The following is a 22,823-nucleotide window of genomic DNA, read 5'->3' on the forward strand; positions in this document are numbered from 1 at the left end:
GTTCGGTGGCGTTTGAATCGAACATTCTGTTGAATAGAAATCTAATCAAAGACCAACAACTAAGAAGAAAATCTCGAAATCCTGAAGTTTTCAAAAACAAAACATCGAAAGTATAAAACAGTCTATTGAACAACATACAGCATGATAGGTACATACATACTCTTCACTGGCTTAGAGACTCTAAGTTAGAGTACTAAAACTCCAATCAATTCTTCTTTGTTGCATTTCTTTTTCAGTAAAATTGAAAAATTTAGTTAAATAATAAGAAAATTCTAAAATCAATTATTAATGAGCAACTTAAAACTGTAAAAATGGCTCAGCAAAATATTATAAAAAAATGACGTAGATGCGTGCCAAATGTACTCATTTCATCTTCATCTCAACCAACTATCTAAAAATGTTGGAATTTTTAATAACAAAAAAATTATTATAAAATTAGCTACAGTTCGAGTATTTATAGTATCAGTACACAATATGCGCCAAAAAACCGTACACGTTCGAAAAATTCTTGTACCGATATTATAAATTGTACATTCAAACTATTAATATGTGTACACGCGGACATTGTGTCAACGTTTGAAATTATGAAAATGTATATTATATGAAAAACAACAACCACACACACCAACTGAACGATATGAATATAAAAAAAAAACTTTTGAAAACACGTAAATAAATTTTCAAAAATACTTTGGCTTTGCGCCATTTGTGTGTCGGTTGAATAGTAAAAACAATAAAAAAAACTTCTTGCTCATCACAACTCTAAATGCAGGGTTGTACCCGATGTTACGTACCTCGTATACACAAATGTATGGAATTGAACAGCTTAGGAAACGAGAGAAAAAAATGTAACCGTTTTGGGGTCAACAATGTTTACATTCGATCTTTAATGGATTTATTGTTCTCTTCTCGACATTATTTTTTTATTGATTCTGAATGCAGTCTAGAAAATTGCTGCCCGTTCAGAATCATGTCTACTGTTTCCACCAGCATACAATGGAAATAAGCCGTTAAGAAAATATCATTTAAGTAGAATGATGGCGTAATCCCGGATTGTAAATAAATATTTATTGTCTGGTCGTGAGCATTCCATTACAATAAAAGCAAAATTTTACAAAGAATTGAAGATGTAATTAAACAGAGGAACGAGTTCGTAAGTATAGTAAATGGCTTGCCATCTGATTAACAATGACAAAATTAAATGATCAGCAGTGGATTAAGTCTGCTAATAAGGGATATCCAGAAATTCCGTCAGATAAGATAGGGAGGAATGAACTGATTGCCGATCAGTGATTGGTTTGGGAAAAAATTCCGAAAAACTCTCTGAATTTTTTTAAAATAATTCTTCGGAGCTTTTTAATAATGATTCGGTAATAAAAGTCCCAAAAAAAGGCCCTGGTCACGGTACAAATTCAAATTCTATGCAAACAATCTAAAATTTCGTAAGTACGATCAGAGAAAAACACGTGCGGTTAAGTGGTTTTCCATGATTTCGTGACTCGTGGAGTTTTCCTTTATCTATAAGGGTTTTACTCCCTTGGATTCCAGCTCATCTAACAATTTTTGTTCAAATAAAACTTTTCAACTTTTTAAGTTGAAAGCAATTCTGATTTTCGTCCTATCGTCAAGCCAAATTTCGTACGACAAATCCGTCCAATAATTTCACTGTGACGTCGACGTTGCCTTTTATTGTCACAAAATCCAATAAGTAGATGGTAACGAAAAAAAAGACAGAACGAAAAAAATAAATGAACAAAGAAAGAACCTGAAAAAGATGCTCTCTTGACTATACACAATCATTTGTATTTGTGTATTACTATGCTTAAAATTTCGTCTTCAAAAACTTCAAAACGGTGATATGGTGTGTGCAAGTGTATAAATATATACATAAAAGAGACCAATTGACCTTATTTGACCCCGGCATTTTCATTACAAACAAACAGCGTGCATGCATATAGCTAATTTGAACAGATTATAAAATAGGACATATACTTGTACTCTAACGCGATATTATATACTCTATTAGACTATAATGTAGGTATACACAAAATGTGTACTTCATACGTAATATAAACTTTTAAAAAAACTTGAGTTTATTATGAAAAAAGAACAAAGAAAAAATGGTGGCCAATTCAACACCACAACCACATTGCATTTGTAATTTTTTTTTGATGTTATCGAATTTTTAAGCTGTCCATTGCTCATGAAAAATAAAATTATTGAAAGATTGAAAGGTTTACTAAAGACAAAGACCTCCGAACAAAAACACAAAAATCGTTTTTAGCAACGACTCTTTTTCGCGTAGATGAACTCCAAAAATATATCAAAAACTTAAGCGAAATCTAAACTGACTATCATCGCCCAGAACGTTGCAGAGTGCTTTACATCTGGGGTTCAACAGAACCGACTCTCATACATAATTTATGGATGGATCTTGTCTTTGTGTAACGGTAGGTAGGTAGCTATATAATGTAATAGAACATAATAATAAAAAAACAGCGAAGATAATTAAAGGCGTCATATAGACAACCATCAGTTTCATTTATTATTATTATTGTATCAAAGATTGCGTAATATATTTTCGTAGCGATTAAGTTTGTTGCATTTTACACACATATCTCGTTTGCAACCACATTAAAGTGTGTATTAGAAAATACGTTTTAAGGCATTGAAAATGGAATAATTATTCATCCCGCGGGTTCACGCAAATAAAACACACACACACATCGGAATTAATATAACCGTACGGACGGTTTTGATAAATAACTTTTCTCGGAATCACATTGATGATATAGTCACAATATTTTCTTTCTTTTTTCTATTTAGTTTTTTAAAGTTATTTTTATTGTGAAAAAGTGTAATTAAGTTTTCTGTTAAACTTTCTCGACACAACATTCGTTTTACGCAGTTTATTCTAATTCCGATCATTTTATTAGAGAATTTTGTTGCTGTAAAGCAACTGCTTATTGAATGAAGAAAATATTGCCTGTGCTATCGCGCTTGTGATTATTAATCTTGATCTGATGCAAGGCTGTAATTGTCTTATATAGAAAAGTCTCAAGGCTAGTTAATTGTTGACTGCTAGTATTTATACCGTGCCACGTGTGTACCTGTACATCGTATGCATCGAATGCGATCGGTTGCAGATCTAAAATGTGATTTCGACGTTGGAAAAACAACATACAAATTACTATTAAATGCAGCAAAGATCTTGTAAAATAAAGACTAAGAACGAGGGACTATTTTTGAGAAATCCTTGAGAAATATTTTTTGAAAAGATTGAAAAATCATCGTCAGCTCTGTATTAAACTTACTATTTATGAAGATCTAACTTATCCAACTTCAAATTTTTAAGTTTAGTCAAATCGAACGTCGTCATTTTACTGCATCGACGAAAAGCTTGAGGCACTGAAAATTTTGTGAGACTCGTAAAAAGTACGTAAGTCTTATAGGTTTACTCTTACGTTAGTGACACGCCGAATCATCCCTGAGTAAGGATAAACCTTGTGTGACTGCTCAAAGATGCCAAAAGAGCGAAAAAAATCTGTCTGCTTGTAAACACTGTAACTTGAGGAAAATGCAATCGATTTTGAAAATCCTCTACCTGTTCTAGACTTTCATTGATTGAGTACACCAAATCGTGAGCTGGGTCACTTATAGTCAGCGTATATCGGGCTTCTCGACCGAACAGAGAGGTCCCGAGTAAATTTTGTCCAATTTTCATGATTTTCGTTTGTTTGAAAGGCCGTAAATCGGTGGTACTGTCTTCAGTGCTCTGTCAAAAAGGCCGGATTGGATTTTAGTAAAAATGATATTTACAAAGCTGCCGTTAAGAATGAAGTGTTAGGTGTGTTTGAGGCTTATCTATATTGAGATATATACAGATGTATACATATATATACTGGCTATAAAGAGCTATATACTGGCTATATAGAGCTATATACTGGCTATATAGAGCTATATACTGGCTATATATAGCTATATACTGGCTATATATAGCTATATACTGGCTATATAGAGCTATATACTGGCTATATAGAGCTATATACTGGCTATATAGAGCTATATACTGGCTATATAGAGCTATATACTGGCTATATAGAGCTATATACTGGCTATATAGAGCTATATACTGGCTATATAGAGCTATATACTGGCTATATAGAGCTATATACTGGCTATATAGAGCTATATACTGGCTATATAGAGCTATATACTGGCTATATAGAGCTATATACTGGCTATATAGAGCTATATACTGGCTATATAGAGCTATATACTGGCTATATAGAGCTATATACTGGCTATATAGAGCTATATACTGGCTATATAAAGCTATATACTGGCTATATAGAGCTATATACTGGCTATATAAAGCTATATAATGGCATATTTGGGTGTAAAATACGGAAGTAAAATATGGAAGTATCTGAACTTTTTTTATCTACTATTCAGCATTCACATGATCTGAGCTACATAGCACGTAATATAGTTGCTAGATAGTAGCGTTCCCAGTAAATAGATAACACATTTCATTATCTACTATCAATGTCGCGCAGATATAGATTAAACAAAATATAACAATTGAATTCTTTCACACAATAAGGCATTATCATTTCCCACATTAAACTTTGAAAGTCGAAACGTAAAAAGTTTTATTTATGCAAGGATCTGTTTGTGAATATACTTGCATTTGCATAAAATTCTTAATGAGACAAAGTAACTGACAATGTAATTATTGTATGGAATTATGAATAATATCGTAGAGGACATACAACGTCAATTAACGATGGTTGTAAAACAACCCTTTTATGTGATACCTATTGTACATTATATACAGACTAAAGGCAGGGTGAATATGTACTTGTAAAGAATACTTGTAACATCGGTACATGTTAAGCACGATTATTTTCACGGATGAGTTGCGTTTACCCAACAACCCCTAGACCTTAATCAGTTGCTTGAGACAGTTCAATCGGTGCCATGACTAAATATATACTTTTGTCGACACTAGACATATTACCGGAAATCGTCCCTTCGATTACAGGATGAAGTGTTGAGCCGATAAATGCAAAAAACAAAATATTGCGAAATAAATTTCCATTATCAGTATACAAGCCAACATGAGATGATTTATCGCAAAACGTAAATTCGTTCAACAAATAATTATCATTTTCAAAACTAATCTACTATACCATAGACGAGAGCTCCACATAATGAATATTATACGTTTTAGCGTACACTTGACTAGACGGTTGTAGATGTTTACATTTTTATTTTCATTTATTTAGCATGATAACATTGTGAACAAGGTCGAATAATTTCACGTACGCCCAAATACACACAACATTTTTGCGATTGCTTTTTTTTTGTTTTGGCCCGACACTAGGAGTGCTACGGGGAGGGTGTCAGCCAATGTCGCCGTTGATACGATTATAATTTGTTTTTTTTCATTCTTTGAAATTAATTTTAATTGTGCAATTTACAACAAACTGTGCTACTTCAAGTAGCGACGGGAGAGAAATAGAGATAGAGAGAGAAAGAGAATGTACATAACGACGTACATTATAGGTATATAAAATGCAATGAAGCACATTATATACCATTTTATTGGTACGATATATCGTATATCGCTTCAATTTTTCGACAAAATAAAATCAAATCGTCTGAGCTCTGGAAACATAAGAATGTGCTTCGACTTCTCAATACAAAACAAATATATAGAAGAGCTTTTATCGGTTCTCGGTTCAGATTATAACATTGTATTCACCGTACATACAAGAGTATATATACAATGTGCGCTGCTTGTTTTATTTTTAAACAATTAATCATTTCAAATAGACATAACAAATAATACGATTAAATGGGAATATAAGTTGGTGCGATGAGTCTTTTAGCCTGATTTCGGAAGTAAATGGAGAATGAAATGGAATTTATAAATCAATGTAATAATCGATAAATTGACAGAGATTGATATTTTGGTAGATTATGAACAAAAATAAAAATCAGAGATTCAAATCAATGTTCAAAAGCCACTCGACAACCCCTTCGTTCAAACGATTACGTCCTTCGATGCCAGCAACAAACTTTCTGATGGGACACACATTCACAACATGCAGCATTGGAGTCCGAGGTCAGTTGAGTTAAGAAGTTTTTATTGTATTTAATTGGTACAATGAAGAAGTGTTTCGCTACACAAAGCGAAATATGAATAATGGGGAAATGTTGTCACGGAAATAGTTATTTGTTTGCCGAGGTAAGAAAATAGGTAATTCCAACTCGTCCGAATCGCTGTCCTCGCTTCGCTCTGGCAAAACTCCGCTCTTTCTTCGATTTTAGGAAATTCCAACAAGAGCGGAGCGAGGACCGTTTTTCTCCACGAAACAAAACCATCAATTTGTTAAACAATTTTTCAAAACAAACTGTCAAAAGTGACACTTTGGGAGAAAATTTCTATTTTCTTCACTGTTAACACAAGAAGGGAGCAAATTAACATTTTATTTCTCGAACTGTCATCAGACAAAGCGTCAATAAAATAAAACGTCACTACGGCTCTTTGAGTGGTTACAATAGGGTTAATCACACTGCATATATGAAAAATGAAATTTTAAACAAAAAATAATAGTTTAAGCGTTCGTGAAAAATGATCTATATAATTGACCCTGGATGTAATTGACGAAGTTTGTTTGTAGTAACAATCACCAGTAATTCACAGACATTGAATGTAATTCTATGAAATCTCTGTTGTTAATCGAAAAACGTGAGATTTTTCTTTAATATTACTGAACTGCAAACACTAGCATGTTCACATAACATCACCGAAAGGTCAGAGACTTTTGTTATCACAATCAAAAATGCGTTTTATGTATATATAAAAAAGAAAAAAACATTTGGACTGTAACCAAATTCTTAATTAGAACATCATTTACCTACGCTATCTAAATTAGTCACATGCATAAATCTGAAATAGCAGACTTTTAGTCTCTCGAAAGTATTTCTGTCTGAAATGCTGCTTGATTTATTTCAGGTTTGTTATTTTAATGATAGTAATTAGTACATTGTTTCTCTGTCGAGATGATTTCAGCAGTCACATTTTGAGTAAATATATTAGTGTTCCGTTTCGGCGGCGGTTATAGGCATTCACAGTCTATTTACAGCAGGGCTTAGGTGTTCATCAGTGTTTCATAGAATTGCAATTTCGTCGCGAATTGTACTGCTTTTTTAACCGTGGCCTAGCATTTACTTTAAAGACCAGGGCTTTTTATTAGGGAATTTTTCAAAACTATTCTCAATCTTTTCAGTTTTTTCGGAATTAAATTTCTCAATAAAAAGTCCTGTTAAAGTGTGAAATAAAAAATATTTGCAAACAAATTCCAATTAAAAATTATGTAACTCTCTCTCTCCACAGGACACTAACAGTTCCTCTTTTTTTCTGTGCTTTTCAGTCGCAACCGAATGTCAGTCATTACTTAAACATTTATTGAATGAATTTCAAATTGGACTTGCAGATTAAATTTTTGAGTCCATTTACCATATTACCATTCAATGAATGCAGGCATTTTATGCAGAACATATGCGAGAACGGCACCAAAAAAATTCCCCCCATTAATAAAAAATTTAATACTATCGCGCTCAAGGTAGCCCCATACAGCTCGCAGCCGAGTAGAATTATTATTCTCCATGTAGAACATATCACGGTATTTCTAAATTGCACAAATTGTATATTTTGCTTTATGTAAAAAAAATTGCAATAAAAACTATTTATTATGCACATTTTTACACAATTTTTTTTTTACTCACTGCATATATTCTAAATAGTTTTTCTTTATTATTCTCGTTGCATGAGTAAGTATACACTGGTGATTTTCAATAATAATACTTTTATTCAGAGGAGAAAAAAATATCTATGCAAACCAATGTATCGCATCGCCATATATCTATCTATCAACAATATCTGTATGCGATTTGAATATAACTATAATGTCCTTGGTTTATTGTTTTGGTTTACCGCAGATTGAAACAGCCACAACAAAAGACGTTGTCTGATATTCTAATAATTTTAAAATAAATTATGCCTACCGTATTTATAACATTTACACACAAACATGCTGGTTGTTATACTGAGCATGAAAATAAGATGATTATTTTTCGCAGTTTCAGTAAATTTTGTTGTTGTTGTTGTCTTTAGAATGAAAATAAAGAATTCAGAGCTACATTTTGTTGATGGAAAAAGAACGTACATTTGGCTTATTTACCGTTGAATATACGGCCATTGTATTCGTTGAATGTACGGTCATTGTTCTGGAGTCATAAATCTAATTAAATTAGTCAACTCTGTTCGTATCATTTCGTAAATTCAAGGAATGGGTTATCCGTCTCCTATAGGACACATTGCAGTTGAATGAAGCTTTAATAAAATTTGAATGTACTTTTGCCATTTTAGATATTATTAATCAGTTCGGAGCCCTAAACAAAGCTCTAGTTTTTTTTTCAGTGCACTAGGAGTCAGAGCACCATTCGATGCACTAGGAGTCAGAGCAACATTCGATGCACTAGGAGTCAGAGCACCATTCGAAGCACTAGGAGTCAGAGCACCATTCGAAGCACTAGGAGTCAGAGCACCATTCGGAGCACTTGGAGGCAGAGCACCATTCGGAGCACTTGGAGGCAGAGCACTATTCGTTGCACTAGGAGTAAGGGAAAATTACAATTACGTGAAGGTTTTTTCTCTGCAGATTCATGGTTGGTACATTCAGTTTTACTGATAGATGGGAATGTTTGATAACAATCACGAAACTCAAAAATAATTGATTGATATCGTATAAGGATCGATAAATTGCTTTTCCCTCTACGTCTAAATACGTCTTTTCCTGAAACTCGATATAAGTTAGCTTTCATAAACTACAACAAATGTTCTGAGAAAATGTGCAACCAAGAGTACCTTTAATAATTTGAAATTGCAGAGATAATTTATTATCTAAAACCATTCGTTCTAAATCAAGGAGGTCAACTTATTCGGTACTAACAGTAAGTTCAATTACCCAAAAATTGATCGGAAAATTCAAGACTCCTCTAAAAGCTCGGTGAGGAAATAATTATTCTTTCAAAAATCATCTGTTATCGATAGCAACGATAGAAATGATTATTATAAATATAATCTTAGCGAAGTTCCTTGCTAATTTCCTAAAATTATCGACGAACTCTGTCTGTATTTTTAGTTTTTTACAAAAAAAAGCTATCGAGATTCTACCAATAGTCGTTTTTAATGCTACGCTAAAATACCAGTCAACTCAACAGCGCACCACATTCTACTCTACTTGAAACGTCACAAAACATCACATTGTTCCAAAACTCGGTTCGCATACTCGGTAAATTATTTACAAAAAGATTAATCGAGTTTCTTTCCATAATTTTAATGTGTGACTTTTACTGCCACTTCTACGACGCGAAAATAAATTTCGACTCATATATGCACATTTTTACTACCGAAAGAGACATATTTATGGACCCGATATTATTTCACATTTTAATTATTCCACTGAAATTTTGTGATAAATGTTAAAATTCCATTGAATGTTTCACACACACAAAAAAAATCGTTTTTGTAGGGATTTTTTGAGTAACGAAGAACAGAAGGAAAAAAGAAAACACATTCGAAAATTCCCAAAACAACAAGAATGAAAAAAAGAAAAAAAATGTGAAAAACGCCACCCACTGAAACTTTTCCGTGACACACAGTCAAAATAATTTTAATCGTGTGTCTGAAAGTTATATTTTTATATTTCAAAATAAAACACCAGACAGATTAAAAATAGAAAAACTAAAATTCTTTATACTTTAATTAGAATATTTTTTTTTTATAGTTCTGCCATACGCGATGCTATAAAAAAAATTGTTCGTTTAGGTTATGTTGAAACATAAAGCGTTTGGGTTTTTCTCTTTTCATTTTCGACGGCATTGGATTCGACGATATTATATAGAGGAGATGAAGCCACAGTGTAGTGAGCTATGGTGAGAAATAAAAAAATGGTTGCTCAGTGTACAGTATTAGATGTGTGAATGTGTGGGCCAAATATCATTTATACACCAATGTACATCGAGATCAAACAAATGCATTTTCCTAAAACAATATGAAGAGTTTGGAACATGGCACTGAACTGCTTTTAAAGCAATCACACGATTCTTTGAGACCCCACATGCATTACATTAAAAGTCTTCTCCGTCCGAAATGTTCATGGAATTCAAATACAGACAGTCACATCGGTTATTACAATTGAAAGAACCTACATTTGCTAAAGAGTTAGCTCCTCTCAAAAGTTCTGAAAAATTCCGAATAAATTTTGAAATTTGTTTCTGGAATTCCTTCAAAATTTTTCAGATTGTGTTTGTGTTAAGAGGTCACACAATAGGAAAACTCCGAAAAATTCTGAAAACTCCGAAAAACTCTTAAAAAATTCCGAAAAATTGTTTTAATCAGAATTAAAGTCCTCCAAAATAATCCCTGCTCAAAAATACAGACTATGTAAGGATATCTCATTTTTCCTAACGTTACCGATACATTCTTCGAATATAGAAACTCCTATTGTGTGACTCCACAACACAATTGCTCTTAGTTTTGGCAATAAGCTTGTCACCATTCTCTTGCTAGTTACAAATTCGACTCTATCCCTGTGTAATGAATCCGAACATTTTACTGATATGCCACCCTATGTACAAGAATTTTATTTCAGTTTTTATGAGTTTGATCTTTTGTCATTGACAATTTCGTTAGAAAAGTACCACCCCCCAATTTTGCGAAGGGTATACAGTTCAACGCCACGTAATTAGTTGAACGATGAACGTCGTCTCAACTATATACGCTTAAGAACATGAAATGGTTATTACGTATAAAATAAGGCAAAAAGCAATGAATTCTATACGTTGTGCTATTGCAAAGTTAAAACTGTAACGACTGACGAACTTTCGGAGGTCGAGTAATTGATTTAAGAGTAAGAATAATGGACTCACCTTTCGTTTAATTGTACAAACATCCCGTTGTGAATTCAAATGACCAATCGGATCTTGCAGCTGTCGATCGCGAAGCTTATCCAACACTTTCGAATATTCTTCGCGTGCCTCCTCGTCGTAGCTAACATGCAGATAGGCGCGCCAATTGTTTGAATCGAAGCCCCAGTGCAGCGTACTATTTTCCTGTCGATGAACATGGCACACAAATTTCTGCGGTGAGAACAGACCGCGACACTCTAAACATTCAATACACGCCGGTTCATTTGGTATGTACAATTCGGGCGTACAAATGCCTTCACATTTGCCGAAACACCGGTGATAAACGCGAAACGATAACGCATCTTTCTGAATGAAACGTCTCTCCGGCCGATGCAACAGTGCACTGCACAAGCGTTCCGCATTGGTACGCGTTATCAAACCGGACGTATTCACATCTTCTGGTAGAATTTTCGCCGCTTTGAATTGATTCAATTGTTCGGGTGTACATTGCGAACAGAAGATTCGTTGCTTGTCAAAAATGCCGTTGATTTGTTCTAGTGAAAAATTGGTCAAAACATTGTTCAGTATTTGCGGTATGCATAAACGCATCTCGCCGCCCAGCAGAAAGCAACCGATCGGTTTCCCCTCCAATACCGTTTCGTATAAGACACCGCGTCCTGTGTCTGCAGCCGATAGAATTGGTTGCGGTATTTCCGGCGGCATGGGTGGCAGCGTTACCAGCGGTTCATCGTTCAAGTCGGGCGATACGACTTCTTTTTTCAGCGGATGGACCAACGACAGTAATCCCGGTCCCTGTAGGCTTTTTGTCGCTGTGTCTTGATAGGTCTTCAATACTGTACGAAGTTGCGGTGTCACAAACTCCGTCATTTTCATAACATTAAATATTTTTATCGGCTTCACTCTTTAAGTTTTATTGACAAAATTACACAATTAAAGCTTTAATAGTCACAAACAAACCGTCATTTAACTAATCTAAATATTAAACTATTTCGTCAATTGCTAAATTTAACTTATTAATTTACTGAGACTATGCAATAAATCTTTAATATTTTCGGAACAACAATTCGCTAAAACATTCAGTTTTGAAACTAATGCCATATTGTCATAATAGTATAGAACTGCGAGTACTGTATGTGTGGCTATATTGTGTTGGTGCAATGGCTCTTCAAAATAAATTCTTTCTTTTCTTTCTATTTAAGAATTTTTATTGAAGCATTTATTTCACTTCTCTGATCAAGTTTATTTAACTTGTTAAAAACACTTTAATCCACTTTGCACATTGATTCTTCTTTGCTGGGCCCCGATATATATACACATATCTTTCATGTTACATATAAATAATTTAATTCACGTTTTGAATTATCATCGGAGAGCTCAGGACACTTGTTCCCGAAAAATATTCAAAATTATAAAATCACTGCAGCACACCGAAATATTGGAACAATTTTATTATATTCATTTTAAAACACTGACTGGTGGATGTGTGTATATATTAACTGTATAATAAACTATTCTGGGTGCAAGCCGATTTAAATTTTCTTGGCACTAACTTGTCTCGCACTACTTACGCAACTTTTTTAATTCGAAATATTAATTTTTTTTATTTACCCAGAATCTTTAATTTTTGTAATTGTTTCGATCTTTTCTTTCGTCTCACCGTGTGTCCAGCGGTTGATACATATATATGTCTATCGCAAATGATTCTCAATTAATTTCAATAGACAAAACACTCACTGGTAATAATACACCATTTTAGTTTTTTTTTTTTCTTTTTCTTTTTTTTGTAAAGCCTCAAACTCTTTGTGTTGTGCTCTTTTACGACACCACTCACTGAATAAATGTCTGTAAATGTCTGTTGAAATTTGCTAACCTTACCATCTCTGCCATACAAACACATGCACTACGATATCTCATTCCGATTCGAGTTGTATATATTTTGCCCGCATACATGCAAGATATTTTCGGATTTTATAACAAAAAAAAAATTTATTAATATAAAACTTGGAGAGACGACACAAAGCCGAACCGATGTTCCGCCGACAATGTACGACCGAGCTCTCTTCGCACACACACAAACACTGAAGCACACAATTTTCCGTATGAAATTATAAGATTGCGTCAAAATTGTTGCAATTTTTTTCTATTCGAAAACGGTGTTACATGCTTGCTTTTACGATAAACTATTCGTTTTGTTCACTGATTTTCCACTAATATCGAATGGTCAACCATTTTCCGATCGAAATGGGTCGTTAATTTTCCAATCGAAACACTATTTTCCACACACAGATTGTTCTTCGTATGCAATGTTTCCTTTGAATAAATTAAAACTGTCTAGCCCCTGTAGACTGTAGACAGCGGCGTGTCGTTACTCATTGAATTTGAGACAGTCGAGACAGAGCAAGATAGCAAATCATGACAAAACAATCATGACCGTCTGAACAGAGTATGCACACAATTTCTTATTTACATTTGGAATTGTGTTTTTTTCCTGGAATCGCGTCAGATATCACGATTTTTTTTTATGACAAAATATTTACAATTCTGTGCGAAGTTCATTGAAGAAATTGATGTTAACCATTTTTTTTTTCGTATTCATTTGTTATTGAAGCGAGGACAAATATAGGAGATAAGCTAATTCGATCTTTTAGAGAAATGCATTATTCAAACTAGTAAATTAAGTAAGAGACTGGATGTAATTCTGCTGATTACGCAAAATTCAAAGATCCAATTGGAAACCTCGGTTGGCCTGTATAGTCGCCACATTTATTTTAGTACTTCCACTTCATTCTTTGCGCTTTATTCTTAGGTGAAATAACTTCACTCTGGTAAATATCCATGAAATGTCATAGCAGTGAAGTTGGTTCACAAAAAAATATTAGAGCTCTGACATTAGTAATTTTACGATGAATGTACGTCCAGCACAACAGGCTCAATAGAGTGTTAAAAGATCGAAAAAGAGAGAAAAAACAAAATTAAACAATTGGATTCGTTGGGTGATATGTCAGAATTTGTACAATGTTAATTTAACTGAGTTCGAGTGGGGAACACTTTTTTTGACATTCTCTTTAAACACTCTATATGAAGGACCTCACTAAATCTAGTACCACGGACTCCTTTGATATGGTGCCCAAAATTGTATGAAGGTTTAAAATCAATTTCAGCTCGAAGGGTGTGAGACTATCATTTTCAAACCTTTAACCGTTGACCACGGAGCTTATTGTAAACTTCAACAACACAGCTTTTTCTTCCGTAAACTGCTTCATTAAAAAGCTCAGTCGACATCTAGATTCTCGGTGCTTCATAGCACAATTTTTCAATATATTTTATGAAGATTGTGAATCCCTAACGGTATACACCGAATGACCCTTCGATACCAGTTCTATTTATAGCTCGTTGTGTTTAATTTGAATAAAAATGTTCTTAACATCTGGCTAGACATCAACTAATATGCGTCGCGTGTGTTCGTGAACGCTACTATTTACATCTCGCTCTGAAACGCGAATGAGAAGTATAAAAAGGAACGTCTTCCATTTCTACATATTTCAAATCGATTTTGTCTCGTTTGACCTCTATTTTTGTATGTGTTTTGTTATGTTACCAACACATCCAACTGGAATGTCTGGCTGAGAACGTACTTAATACACACATGTGCACGTATATCCATAATTACTTCACTTGTTTTTGTTTATCTCTTTCGTTCGTGTTTATTTGTAACAAGCATACATCAAATTGAGTCGTGTGTTTTTCATTCCACATATTTCTTTAACCCTTTATTGTGAAAATTCTTATCGTATTTTAGGTTCTATTTAATGAGTAGACTGCTTCTGAATGGGAAAACGTTGAGAGACTGTTGTAGTAGTGTCATCGACAAAGACGACAACATTCAGTGAATACGTCTGGCGAGTCTAGACTAAAACTAATGAAGTAAAAGATTTATAATCAATCTTTTATAAATCCTTTCAACAAAGGAAGTAATAGACTTGTTCCAAAATGCAAGGCGTTTGAAGTCTAAGAAATGTTATTAAAGGCGAATTTAAAGAGCTAGTTTAAGTTGAAAATACAAGTGGTTTCCCACATTTTTTATTTGAAGAATCTTGAGTAGGATTTTGATTTTTTAGTATCTGTAAACTTCATGCCTTATTTTCAGTAAATAAATCTCGAAGTTTAATTATTTTCTCAAAAATTCTGAGTCGGGAAAGCATACCAGGCAATGAGCCCACGAAAAAACGAAAGGCCGGAGAAAGCCGTCAAGATACGATATGGACAGTATTGAGTAACTAGTGCTGAAAAACACGAAAGGCAAGAAGTCTATTAATGTTATTCTATTAGCTGTTACTCTACTGTTTTGAGTTTCGAGTTTTGAGTAAATACACTTCTAATGGAAATGATGGAAATTGCTTCATGTGTGCCTATTGATCTCGCCTTCGGCTCGTTTTTCACACAAATTTTTAAGAACAGGCCCAGTTTCAATCGCTTATCCTATAGATAGTAGGACGGGTCGTATTTCCATTTTGTTTTTATTTTAAAAGGCCTGGCCCCAGGCTGTACTTAGAATTGACAGCAGAAACAAATTTCAAAAATTAATTTTTCCCCTGCCTCTAGGCTGATTTTAATTTTTGGGGTAGTAGCATGAAATTTCACACATTGCTGACTGATATCTCAGGCATTTGGTATTAGAAGGCATTACTGATAACTGTAGCTGAGGAGTCCAGCTATGAAATATCATAACAACGTTGTTGACCTTCGCCTTCACTCGGGCAGAGTAAAACTCTGTCAGTGTTCACAACTAAGACTTTTCGACCAAAAATTTCAACTTTATTTGCAAATAAAATCAGCAAATCATGACACAATATGTCGTGTGAGGTATGTCTGAACAGGTAATTTCGTAGAGAATCCGTAAAGAAGTGACAGAAAATCCATACATTTTCTGTCAAAATTTCATTTCACTGCTGCCTGCCCTTAGTTTAAGTTCAGACAAAATTTCTACATTCAAAAATCCCACCATAATTTTTGTTTGAGCCAGTAAAGTCGTTCATACCGTTCATACTGGTACGGCTCAAAGATGCGGCTTAAGCACAACACCGCCAACACCGCTCAAATCCAGATGTCAGTTAGGTGATCACTGTATTTGATTTTGTTTACGTCTGCGTCAGTTGGTTGCTAATTTTTCTTAATAATAATGGACTTAAATGACTCGAGCATAAGCTGTGCAGTAAATATAATTTGGAACGATGCTCAAGGCCAAAATGTTCGCAAAGTGACGCACAAAATCGCAACACTGAAATTGATTCGAAATGATTTACGCGAAATATTCATCGAAGTGTCAACCGACAAAACAAAGCCGATCAAACTGAAATTGTCCGGCATTGCGGTACATAAAAAATTTATGAGCGAAGGAAAAGCGTCTATCAATTTCAACAAAGAGCGATGTACACTATTCATGTCGAATGCGCCGCCCGGAAATCTGGTGGTATTTCTGAAGACAATTTTCGTGAAAATTAGCGGCGAGAAGAGTGTGGACCCAGCAGAAATGCAGAAGAAAATTCGAGCTCACGTGTTGAGCGGAGTACCGACAAAATTCGAAGAGATCAGCCCAATTACGAACATTGACTTACAGCGGACTAAAAAGCTTCATGGGCTTTCAAAGGCAACGGTGACGACGCCCTCTCCACCAAGAAGTAAGAAACGAAAAATGGAAGAGGATGCTCGACAATTGCCGGCTGCTAAGAAACTGTATGCAGACTCAGCCCTAGGCGTTGAGGCGGCAAAGTTGAACGAGGAACAAAACGAAGTCTTCCAAAGCTGTCTGAAGGGTCACAATGTATTCTTTACTGGATCTGCCGGTCAGTTTACTCACATTTTGTATTAACAAACTATCAGATGTCTAACACCACCTACAATTTGTCCTACAGGTACAGGGAAGAGTTTTATGTTAAAACGGATCATTTCAGCACTGCCACCAGGTAAATGAAAGGAAAAGCTATTTCAACATAACACCCACGTGACCGGTGCTTATCTATGTATCTTTGTATTATTTAGAGGGAACTGTTGCCACAGCTAGCACAGGTGTGGCCGCATGTCTTATCGGAGGTGTTACATTACACGCATTTGCTGGAATCGGTGATGGCGAAGCTAGTCTAAAGAGATGCTACGAATTAGCATCTCGACCCGTGATAAGCCAAGGATGGCGTAAGTGTAAGCGACTGATTATAGACGAAATTTCGATGGTAGACGGAGAATACTTTGACGTAAGTTTCCTTCTCATATTCTGTTGATACTCACCCCCCGCACAGACCACTCTCTCAATTATGTAACTTCCTATTTTCAGAAAATCGAAGCAGTGGCACGATACGTTCGTCGCAATGACAAACCATTTGGTGGGATACAACTGATATTGTGCGGAGACTTCTTACAACTGCCACCGGTAACCAAGACGGACTTTAAGAGTCGACCACTTTCAACTGTGCCCGGCAAACGTTTCTGTTTCCAATCGGATTCTTGGAAAAATTCCGTCGGCATCTCATACGAATTGAAAATCGTCCATCGTCAAAAGGACGCCGAATTCGTCAAAATGTTGAATCTGCTGAGAATCGGACACGTCAACGATGACATTACCAACAGACTTTTGGCAACATCACGCCAACAAATCGAATCGAATGGCATTCTGGCCACGCAATTATGCTCGCACACAAATGATGCGAACTCAATCAACGAGTCTTGTCTGCGCAAATTGGAAGGAGATTCGAAAACATTTCAAGCCGAAGACAGTGACGCATCATCCATTAAGCAGTTGGATTCACAGGTGCCCGCTCCAGGTCGACTAGAATTGAAAATTGGTGCTCAGGTGATGCTTTTGAAAAATGTGAACGTATCGAATGGGCTCGTCAACGGTGCTCGTGGCATTATTGTTAGTTTCCATTCCGGTGGATCTCCGGTCGTCCGATTCAGAAACAAGCGAGAGTACATCGCAAAGCCGGAAAAATGGGTCATCAAAACTCCATTGGGAGGAGTATTGACCAGAAAGCAAGTGCCGCTGAAATTGGCATGGGCGTTTTCCATCCATAAATCGCAAGGATTGACACTGGACTGCGTGGAGATGAGCCTGTCCAAGGTATTCGAAGCCGGTCAAGCATACGTGGCTCTTTCCCGAGCTCAAAGTCTTCAGTGCATTCGTGTGATGGACTTTGATCCGAAACAGGTGTGGGCTAATCCGGACGTGTTGCAGTTCTATAAAATGTTTCGTCGCAATTTACACGACACGACATTTTTACGGCTCGGCGGCAAAGATGTGAAAAAAGCGCAGAAGAAGGCAGCTGTGACAAAAATAGCTAAAAGTTTGATGAGCAAGCCATTGCTCAATATTTGCTGATAGTATTCAACATCACTTGAAGAATAAATTGACTTTCATTTTTCCAAATTTTTATTTACAAATACCTCGGTCTACATTCAAAATGCTAGTTTTGCGGTCAGTGCATTCTACTCGGATGTCTTCATACCGGTGCCAACTGGGCCGTGACGTCTTTCCCAAATCATACGATGCTTTTGCTTCATGTACGCATCCTTAACAGTGCCAAAGCCACCCAAATCACCGTCTAGAATTTGTAAGGAAGCAATTGGTAAAATCGGATTGTCTTTTAAGAATAAATTCGAAAATAGTTCGACAAGCTGGAAATCTGGAATGATTATGATTTAATCGGATCGTCATGTAATCCAGTTGAATTCGGATTTCAGTTCATCAGTGCGCGATGTTTTAAACTGTCGCGCTTAGCACAATTTTCTCGAAAAAAATTCCAATCAGAAAAAAGTGAGGTCATCCTCGCGTCTACCCTGTGCACGTACTTGTGTAATTCTTTCCCAGCCAAAAAAGCCGGAAAAGCCTTGAAAGTCGAATATTTCCGAAAACATAATATCTTTTTGAACCAGAAAAATCGTCTGAATACCCTCCAGTTCTGTAGTTTAGGATAGGGAAGCCAGAGGACCATGAACCGAAAAAACGGACAAAAATTTAAGAAAGGTGTCTACAACAAAGAAGTAGTACGAACGTTAGGATTCGACATTATTTTGGATGAGTTACTCCGTAAGCAGTTACAACCACAAATTCATCGAGTAACGGGACCAATAAAATAGTTATGTCACTCGAAAGTGCTTTTCTAAAAGTAGATTCAATTACATCCCAGAAATGGAACTTTCCAAAATCTTTAAACAAAATTTAAGGAGGGAGAAGTAGTGATGAAATGACTATTCAAGGACAAGCGTGACATTCCTAGGCCATATTTTAGGCTGATACCTATTTATGAAAAATGATTTGGAAATGGCCAGGGAAAATGGCTGGACCATAGTTTGCATTTTCTCTATAACATTATGTTATGTCACGCTGTTGAATTTAGTAGATAGTCCAATCACATGATCGAACGATGTTAATTATAGGTCTCACGCACCTCGAGTGGCAGTCCGGCGCTGTTCAATACAATGATACAATGGTATGCAAAGTATCAACGTATCGAACGAGGGGGCAGAAAGGTGGATACAAGTGGGTCAGTCTACTATTAGTGATTCAACGTTCAAGCTCTTCCGGAATGGCCACTCGAATGTGGAAGGTCAAGGTCTTCAATGACATAATAGTGCAATGACACTATTATGTCATTGAAGGTCTTCCATGAAATATCGGTATTGAGTCATACTTCCCAGAACGGAAGAAATTTTCCAAAAAGATAATGTAGTGGGCGATATTCGACTTTGAAGGTTATTTCGCCATGGGAAAAACAAGAATTGAGAAAATAAACATTTTTTCACCCGAACTGTCATTAGGGAGAGCGTAAACAAACTCCATATTTTCACCGCATTTGAGTTGGGAAAATAAATTCATGCCGCACGGATTAATAGTACATTACTATACCAGAGAAGTAATTTGATATCTCGTATCCAGATGAGTAAAAGTATCCGAGGGCTTTAGCCCGAGCGAGGTAAAGGGTCTTCACTAGTGAGGGAATGGCCACATTACCTCACTAGTAAAGTAAAAATAATTTTCTGTTTTCCGGAAAGAATTTTTGTTGTACAGCTTTTCATGGCAAACAACATGAAACATAGTAAAACCTTAAAGAACATAAGGTTGACCGAGTCATTTTTTTCGTCACAAGGACCTGGACACAAACCGATGCAGTTCCAGCAATTGAAAAATTTCACTCACCAGCAGCCCCCTTAAATGTTGATCTCATTGCGATCATTCAACAACAATTTACTGTGCTTTCGGAGAATTTCGTCTCCGAGTTATAGAGAGACAGTGTTCAACAGGAAGTAGATAGCCCATCGACAAAATTTATTCTTTGAAGAATTTCTGGCTGATATTTTGGTCTATTTCGTGTGTTCATCGTTAGAAGGATCGTGGAATGAAACCAAAGGACTAAGGTACGTGAAAAGCAACATTTTGTTGCAGAAGAGAATAAAGAATAAATCAAAAATAGGTGGCAAAGGTAACCTCGGTAACTTATGTATTATCTGTGAGCATCACACTATCAGACATTTGTGATGTACACGATGTACATGAAATGAAATCCTGAATTCCAGCTCCAATTCGACGCGACTGGACAAATCAACATTATAAACCAAAAATACCAACAATTTGCAACATGACTTACACTTGGTAAACCAGTTCTCGGCAGCCTTTTCATACGTATCCAAAACTCCTCGGCATTTTGCCATATGATCCGGAGCCTCGTACAACACACAGTCCTCGAAACGTTGACGCAAAATGCTGAGAATTTCATTTTCGACCATCTTATCACGACGGAATTGTTGTTGCGCTTCGAAATTACAGACTGGATCGTCCGTGTAGCATTGATCAATTGTCGGAACGCGACGATACTCCTGATGATACCATGGATAGTCCTGTTGATTCGGTTCGACGACTTTTTCTGTTTCAAAATGTCGAATGTTAAACGGTGCACAAATGGGGAATGCAAATCGAATATGTCTCCGAAGAAGACATAAGATTGAGGTTAAGCAAATTATGTAACAATGTTTTGATTGTTTAAGCAAGAAAACATTATTCTTTGGATTCTATTAAACCACAAGAAACAAACAACCAGATCGTCGGCGTTAATTTACTCACCTCGGAACCAAGTTACAGGTCCATCGATGACCTTTCCGACAGAAATCGCAAAACTATCCAAAATATTCCTTCCTTCTCTTTCGGGCATTTTGCTAAAACAATTAACACCACCGTCAATAATGGAAACAGTTTACTTGAACACTAGACTCACGTAGCAAACAAATGAGCAGAGTCCTGTTCTTACTTTTGTGGAAGATGTGGACTTCTTCGGAATAATGTTGAGAAAAAACAGCAGAAATAAAAACAGCAAATCCGTCAGACGAACTGTCAGCAGGGTCAGCAGTGTTGTCATCGGTGTCATGTCAAAATCGAAACGCAAAGTGGCCGCTCATATGCGATGATACCGGTGATACCAGACAATGTTTTGGCGGTAAATACGAATACAAACAGATCGGTGAATTATTTATGCCTAACACACACAAGACAACGAAAAGACGTCTAGAAAAATTGTTGACTTTATTTGACAGTTGGGAGATTTTCGTCAAAACACGTTTTCAATGTCTCGTCTGTGTTAGGCATTAGGTAATATATTGTAAAGAAATGTAAATTGTTATTTCGCCACATTAGATCCAGCGATACAGAAAGGTTTCTTTGCTTTGGCCTTATAACCTTTGCCTTCGAAGTTTCGAAGTTGCAACAAATGTATCGAGATGAATTTGTCAATGAAAGTTATAGTAGATTACATACGTGGGTCCAAATTTTTGTTTTGACGAGTTGGCACGTACTAGCCCGACCCGAAGGGGAGTTTTTGACATGTTCAAACGGATTGCAATGATCTAATCAATTAATTTATGGTATACAACTGAAGACAGCTCTACCAAACTGTTATCGGTTCAGTTAGTAAATAAAATCAATGATAGGGTGGATCGATTTAAAAAAATTATTTTTAGTCATGACCGTCAGAGCCCGCTGGTCATTCTATAGAAGAATTCTTTTTTATGTTTTATAGATACAGCCCGAGGAATCTTTGAGTCTTTGAATCTCATTTATAGTGAGGAAACATTTTCCGATGGGTATGTACAATAAGATTTGTCACAAAACGTCAGGAAACTTCCCAATTTTATTTTACTACACGTACTAAACCAGAAGCTTGTGCCGAATCAGCAACAGCTGCATATCTCCAGCTGGTCAACAAAGACAATATTTTTGTATTGAAACCAACTCAAAGGTAAGCTAAGTACAATGCATACATACGTTGAAGTCATCTATGTGCGCACATAACACGTATGCCTACAGTAAACTCGTTGCTTAGAATGTGTTTTGATTTTATGGATAATTCCAGCTAATTTGAGACTTTTCGAAATATTTTCACCAAATGAAAACCGATTTCAGTAAACTTTTTTTTCCTTGAAAGATGTTGACCAGACTCGTCGTTTAAGCCACATATTTCGGGGAGATACCACTATAAAAATTTATGATTGTTTTTAGTAAATTTTTGAAGATTCAAGTTTATTGTACGAATCCTGAACCGATTTCACTAAACTTTTTTTTTTGCTGAAAGTTATTGACAAGACGCGTGTAGTTTGACACCAATATGAAATCATTGGCATAACGTCTCGGGGAGATATGACCAAAAAATGTTTGTTTGTATTCGACTTTCCAAGATATTCTCAATAAATCTCAAATGATTTCTGTAAACTTGTTTCCCTGTAGAAACGAACGCTATAATTCCATAATTGCGCCAAATGACACGAAATTAAATTTTTAG

At 35.7% G+C, this 22,823-nt stretch overlaps 3 protein-coding genes across 4 annotated transcripts in view; 1 reads left to right on the forward strand and 2 right to left on the reverse strand.

Moving 5' to 3' along the window:
* Window positions 1-13,376, reverse strand: part of LOC119085360 (ski oncogene) — a 46,664-nt gene extending 33,288 nt beyond the window's left edge. The window contains exon 1 of the mRNA XM_037195738.1: window positions 11,008-13,376. Within this exon, the coding sequence (XP_037051633.1) occupies window positions 11,008-11,880 (873 nt within the window). The 5' untranslated portion in view covers window positions 11,881-13,376. The remainder of the gene's footprint in view (window positions 1-11,007) is intronic.
* Window positions 13,377-16,092: 2,716 nt separating this feature from the next.
* On the forward strand, window positions 16,093-18,424 carry LOC119085363 (ATP-dependent DNA helicase PIF1). Its single transcript, XM_037195743.1, has 4 exons — window positions 16,093-16,850; window positions 16,920-16,970; window positions 17,047-17,255; window positions 17,336-18,424. The coding sequence occupies exons 1-4, from the start codon at window positions 16,187-16,189 to the stop codon at window positions 18,374-18,376; spliced, it is 1,965 nt and encodes a 654-aa protein (XP_037051638.1). The 5' UTR covers window positions 16,093-16,186; the 3' UTR covers window positions 18,377-18,424.
* LOC119085364 (NADH dehydrogenase [ubiquinone] 1 beta subcomplex subunit 10) lies at window positions 18,410-21,405 on the reverse strand. Of its 2 annotated transcripts, none has more exons than XM_037195744.1 (4): window positions 21,267-21,405; window positions 21,116-21,207; window positions 20,643-20,918; window positions 18,410-18,599 (listed from the first exon to the last, which is right to left on the reverse strand). In XM_037195744.1, exons 2-4 carry the CDS (start codon window positions 21,201-21,203, stop codon window positions 18,484-18,486), a joined length of 480 nt encoding a protein of 159 aa, XP_037051639.1. In that variant the 5' UTR covers window positions 21,204-21,207; window positions 21,267-21,405; the 3' UTR covers window positions 18,410-18,483. The 2 variants fall into 2 exon arrangements, with proteins under 2 accessions (XP_037051639.1, XP_037051640.1); XM_037195745.1 differs by having other exon boundaries at window positions 21,300-21,378.
* Between the last annotated feature and the right edge of the window lie 1,418 nt (window positions 21,406-22,823).

Source organism: Bradysia coprophila, unplaced genomic scaffold (genome assembly GCF_014529535.1).
Source record: "Bradysia coprophila strain Holo2 unplaced genomic scaffold, BU_Bcop_v1 contig_94, whole genome shotgun sequence".
Classification (NCBI taxonomy): Eukaryota; Metazoa; Arthropoda; class Insecta; order Diptera; family Sciaridae; genus Bradysia; species Bradysia coprophila.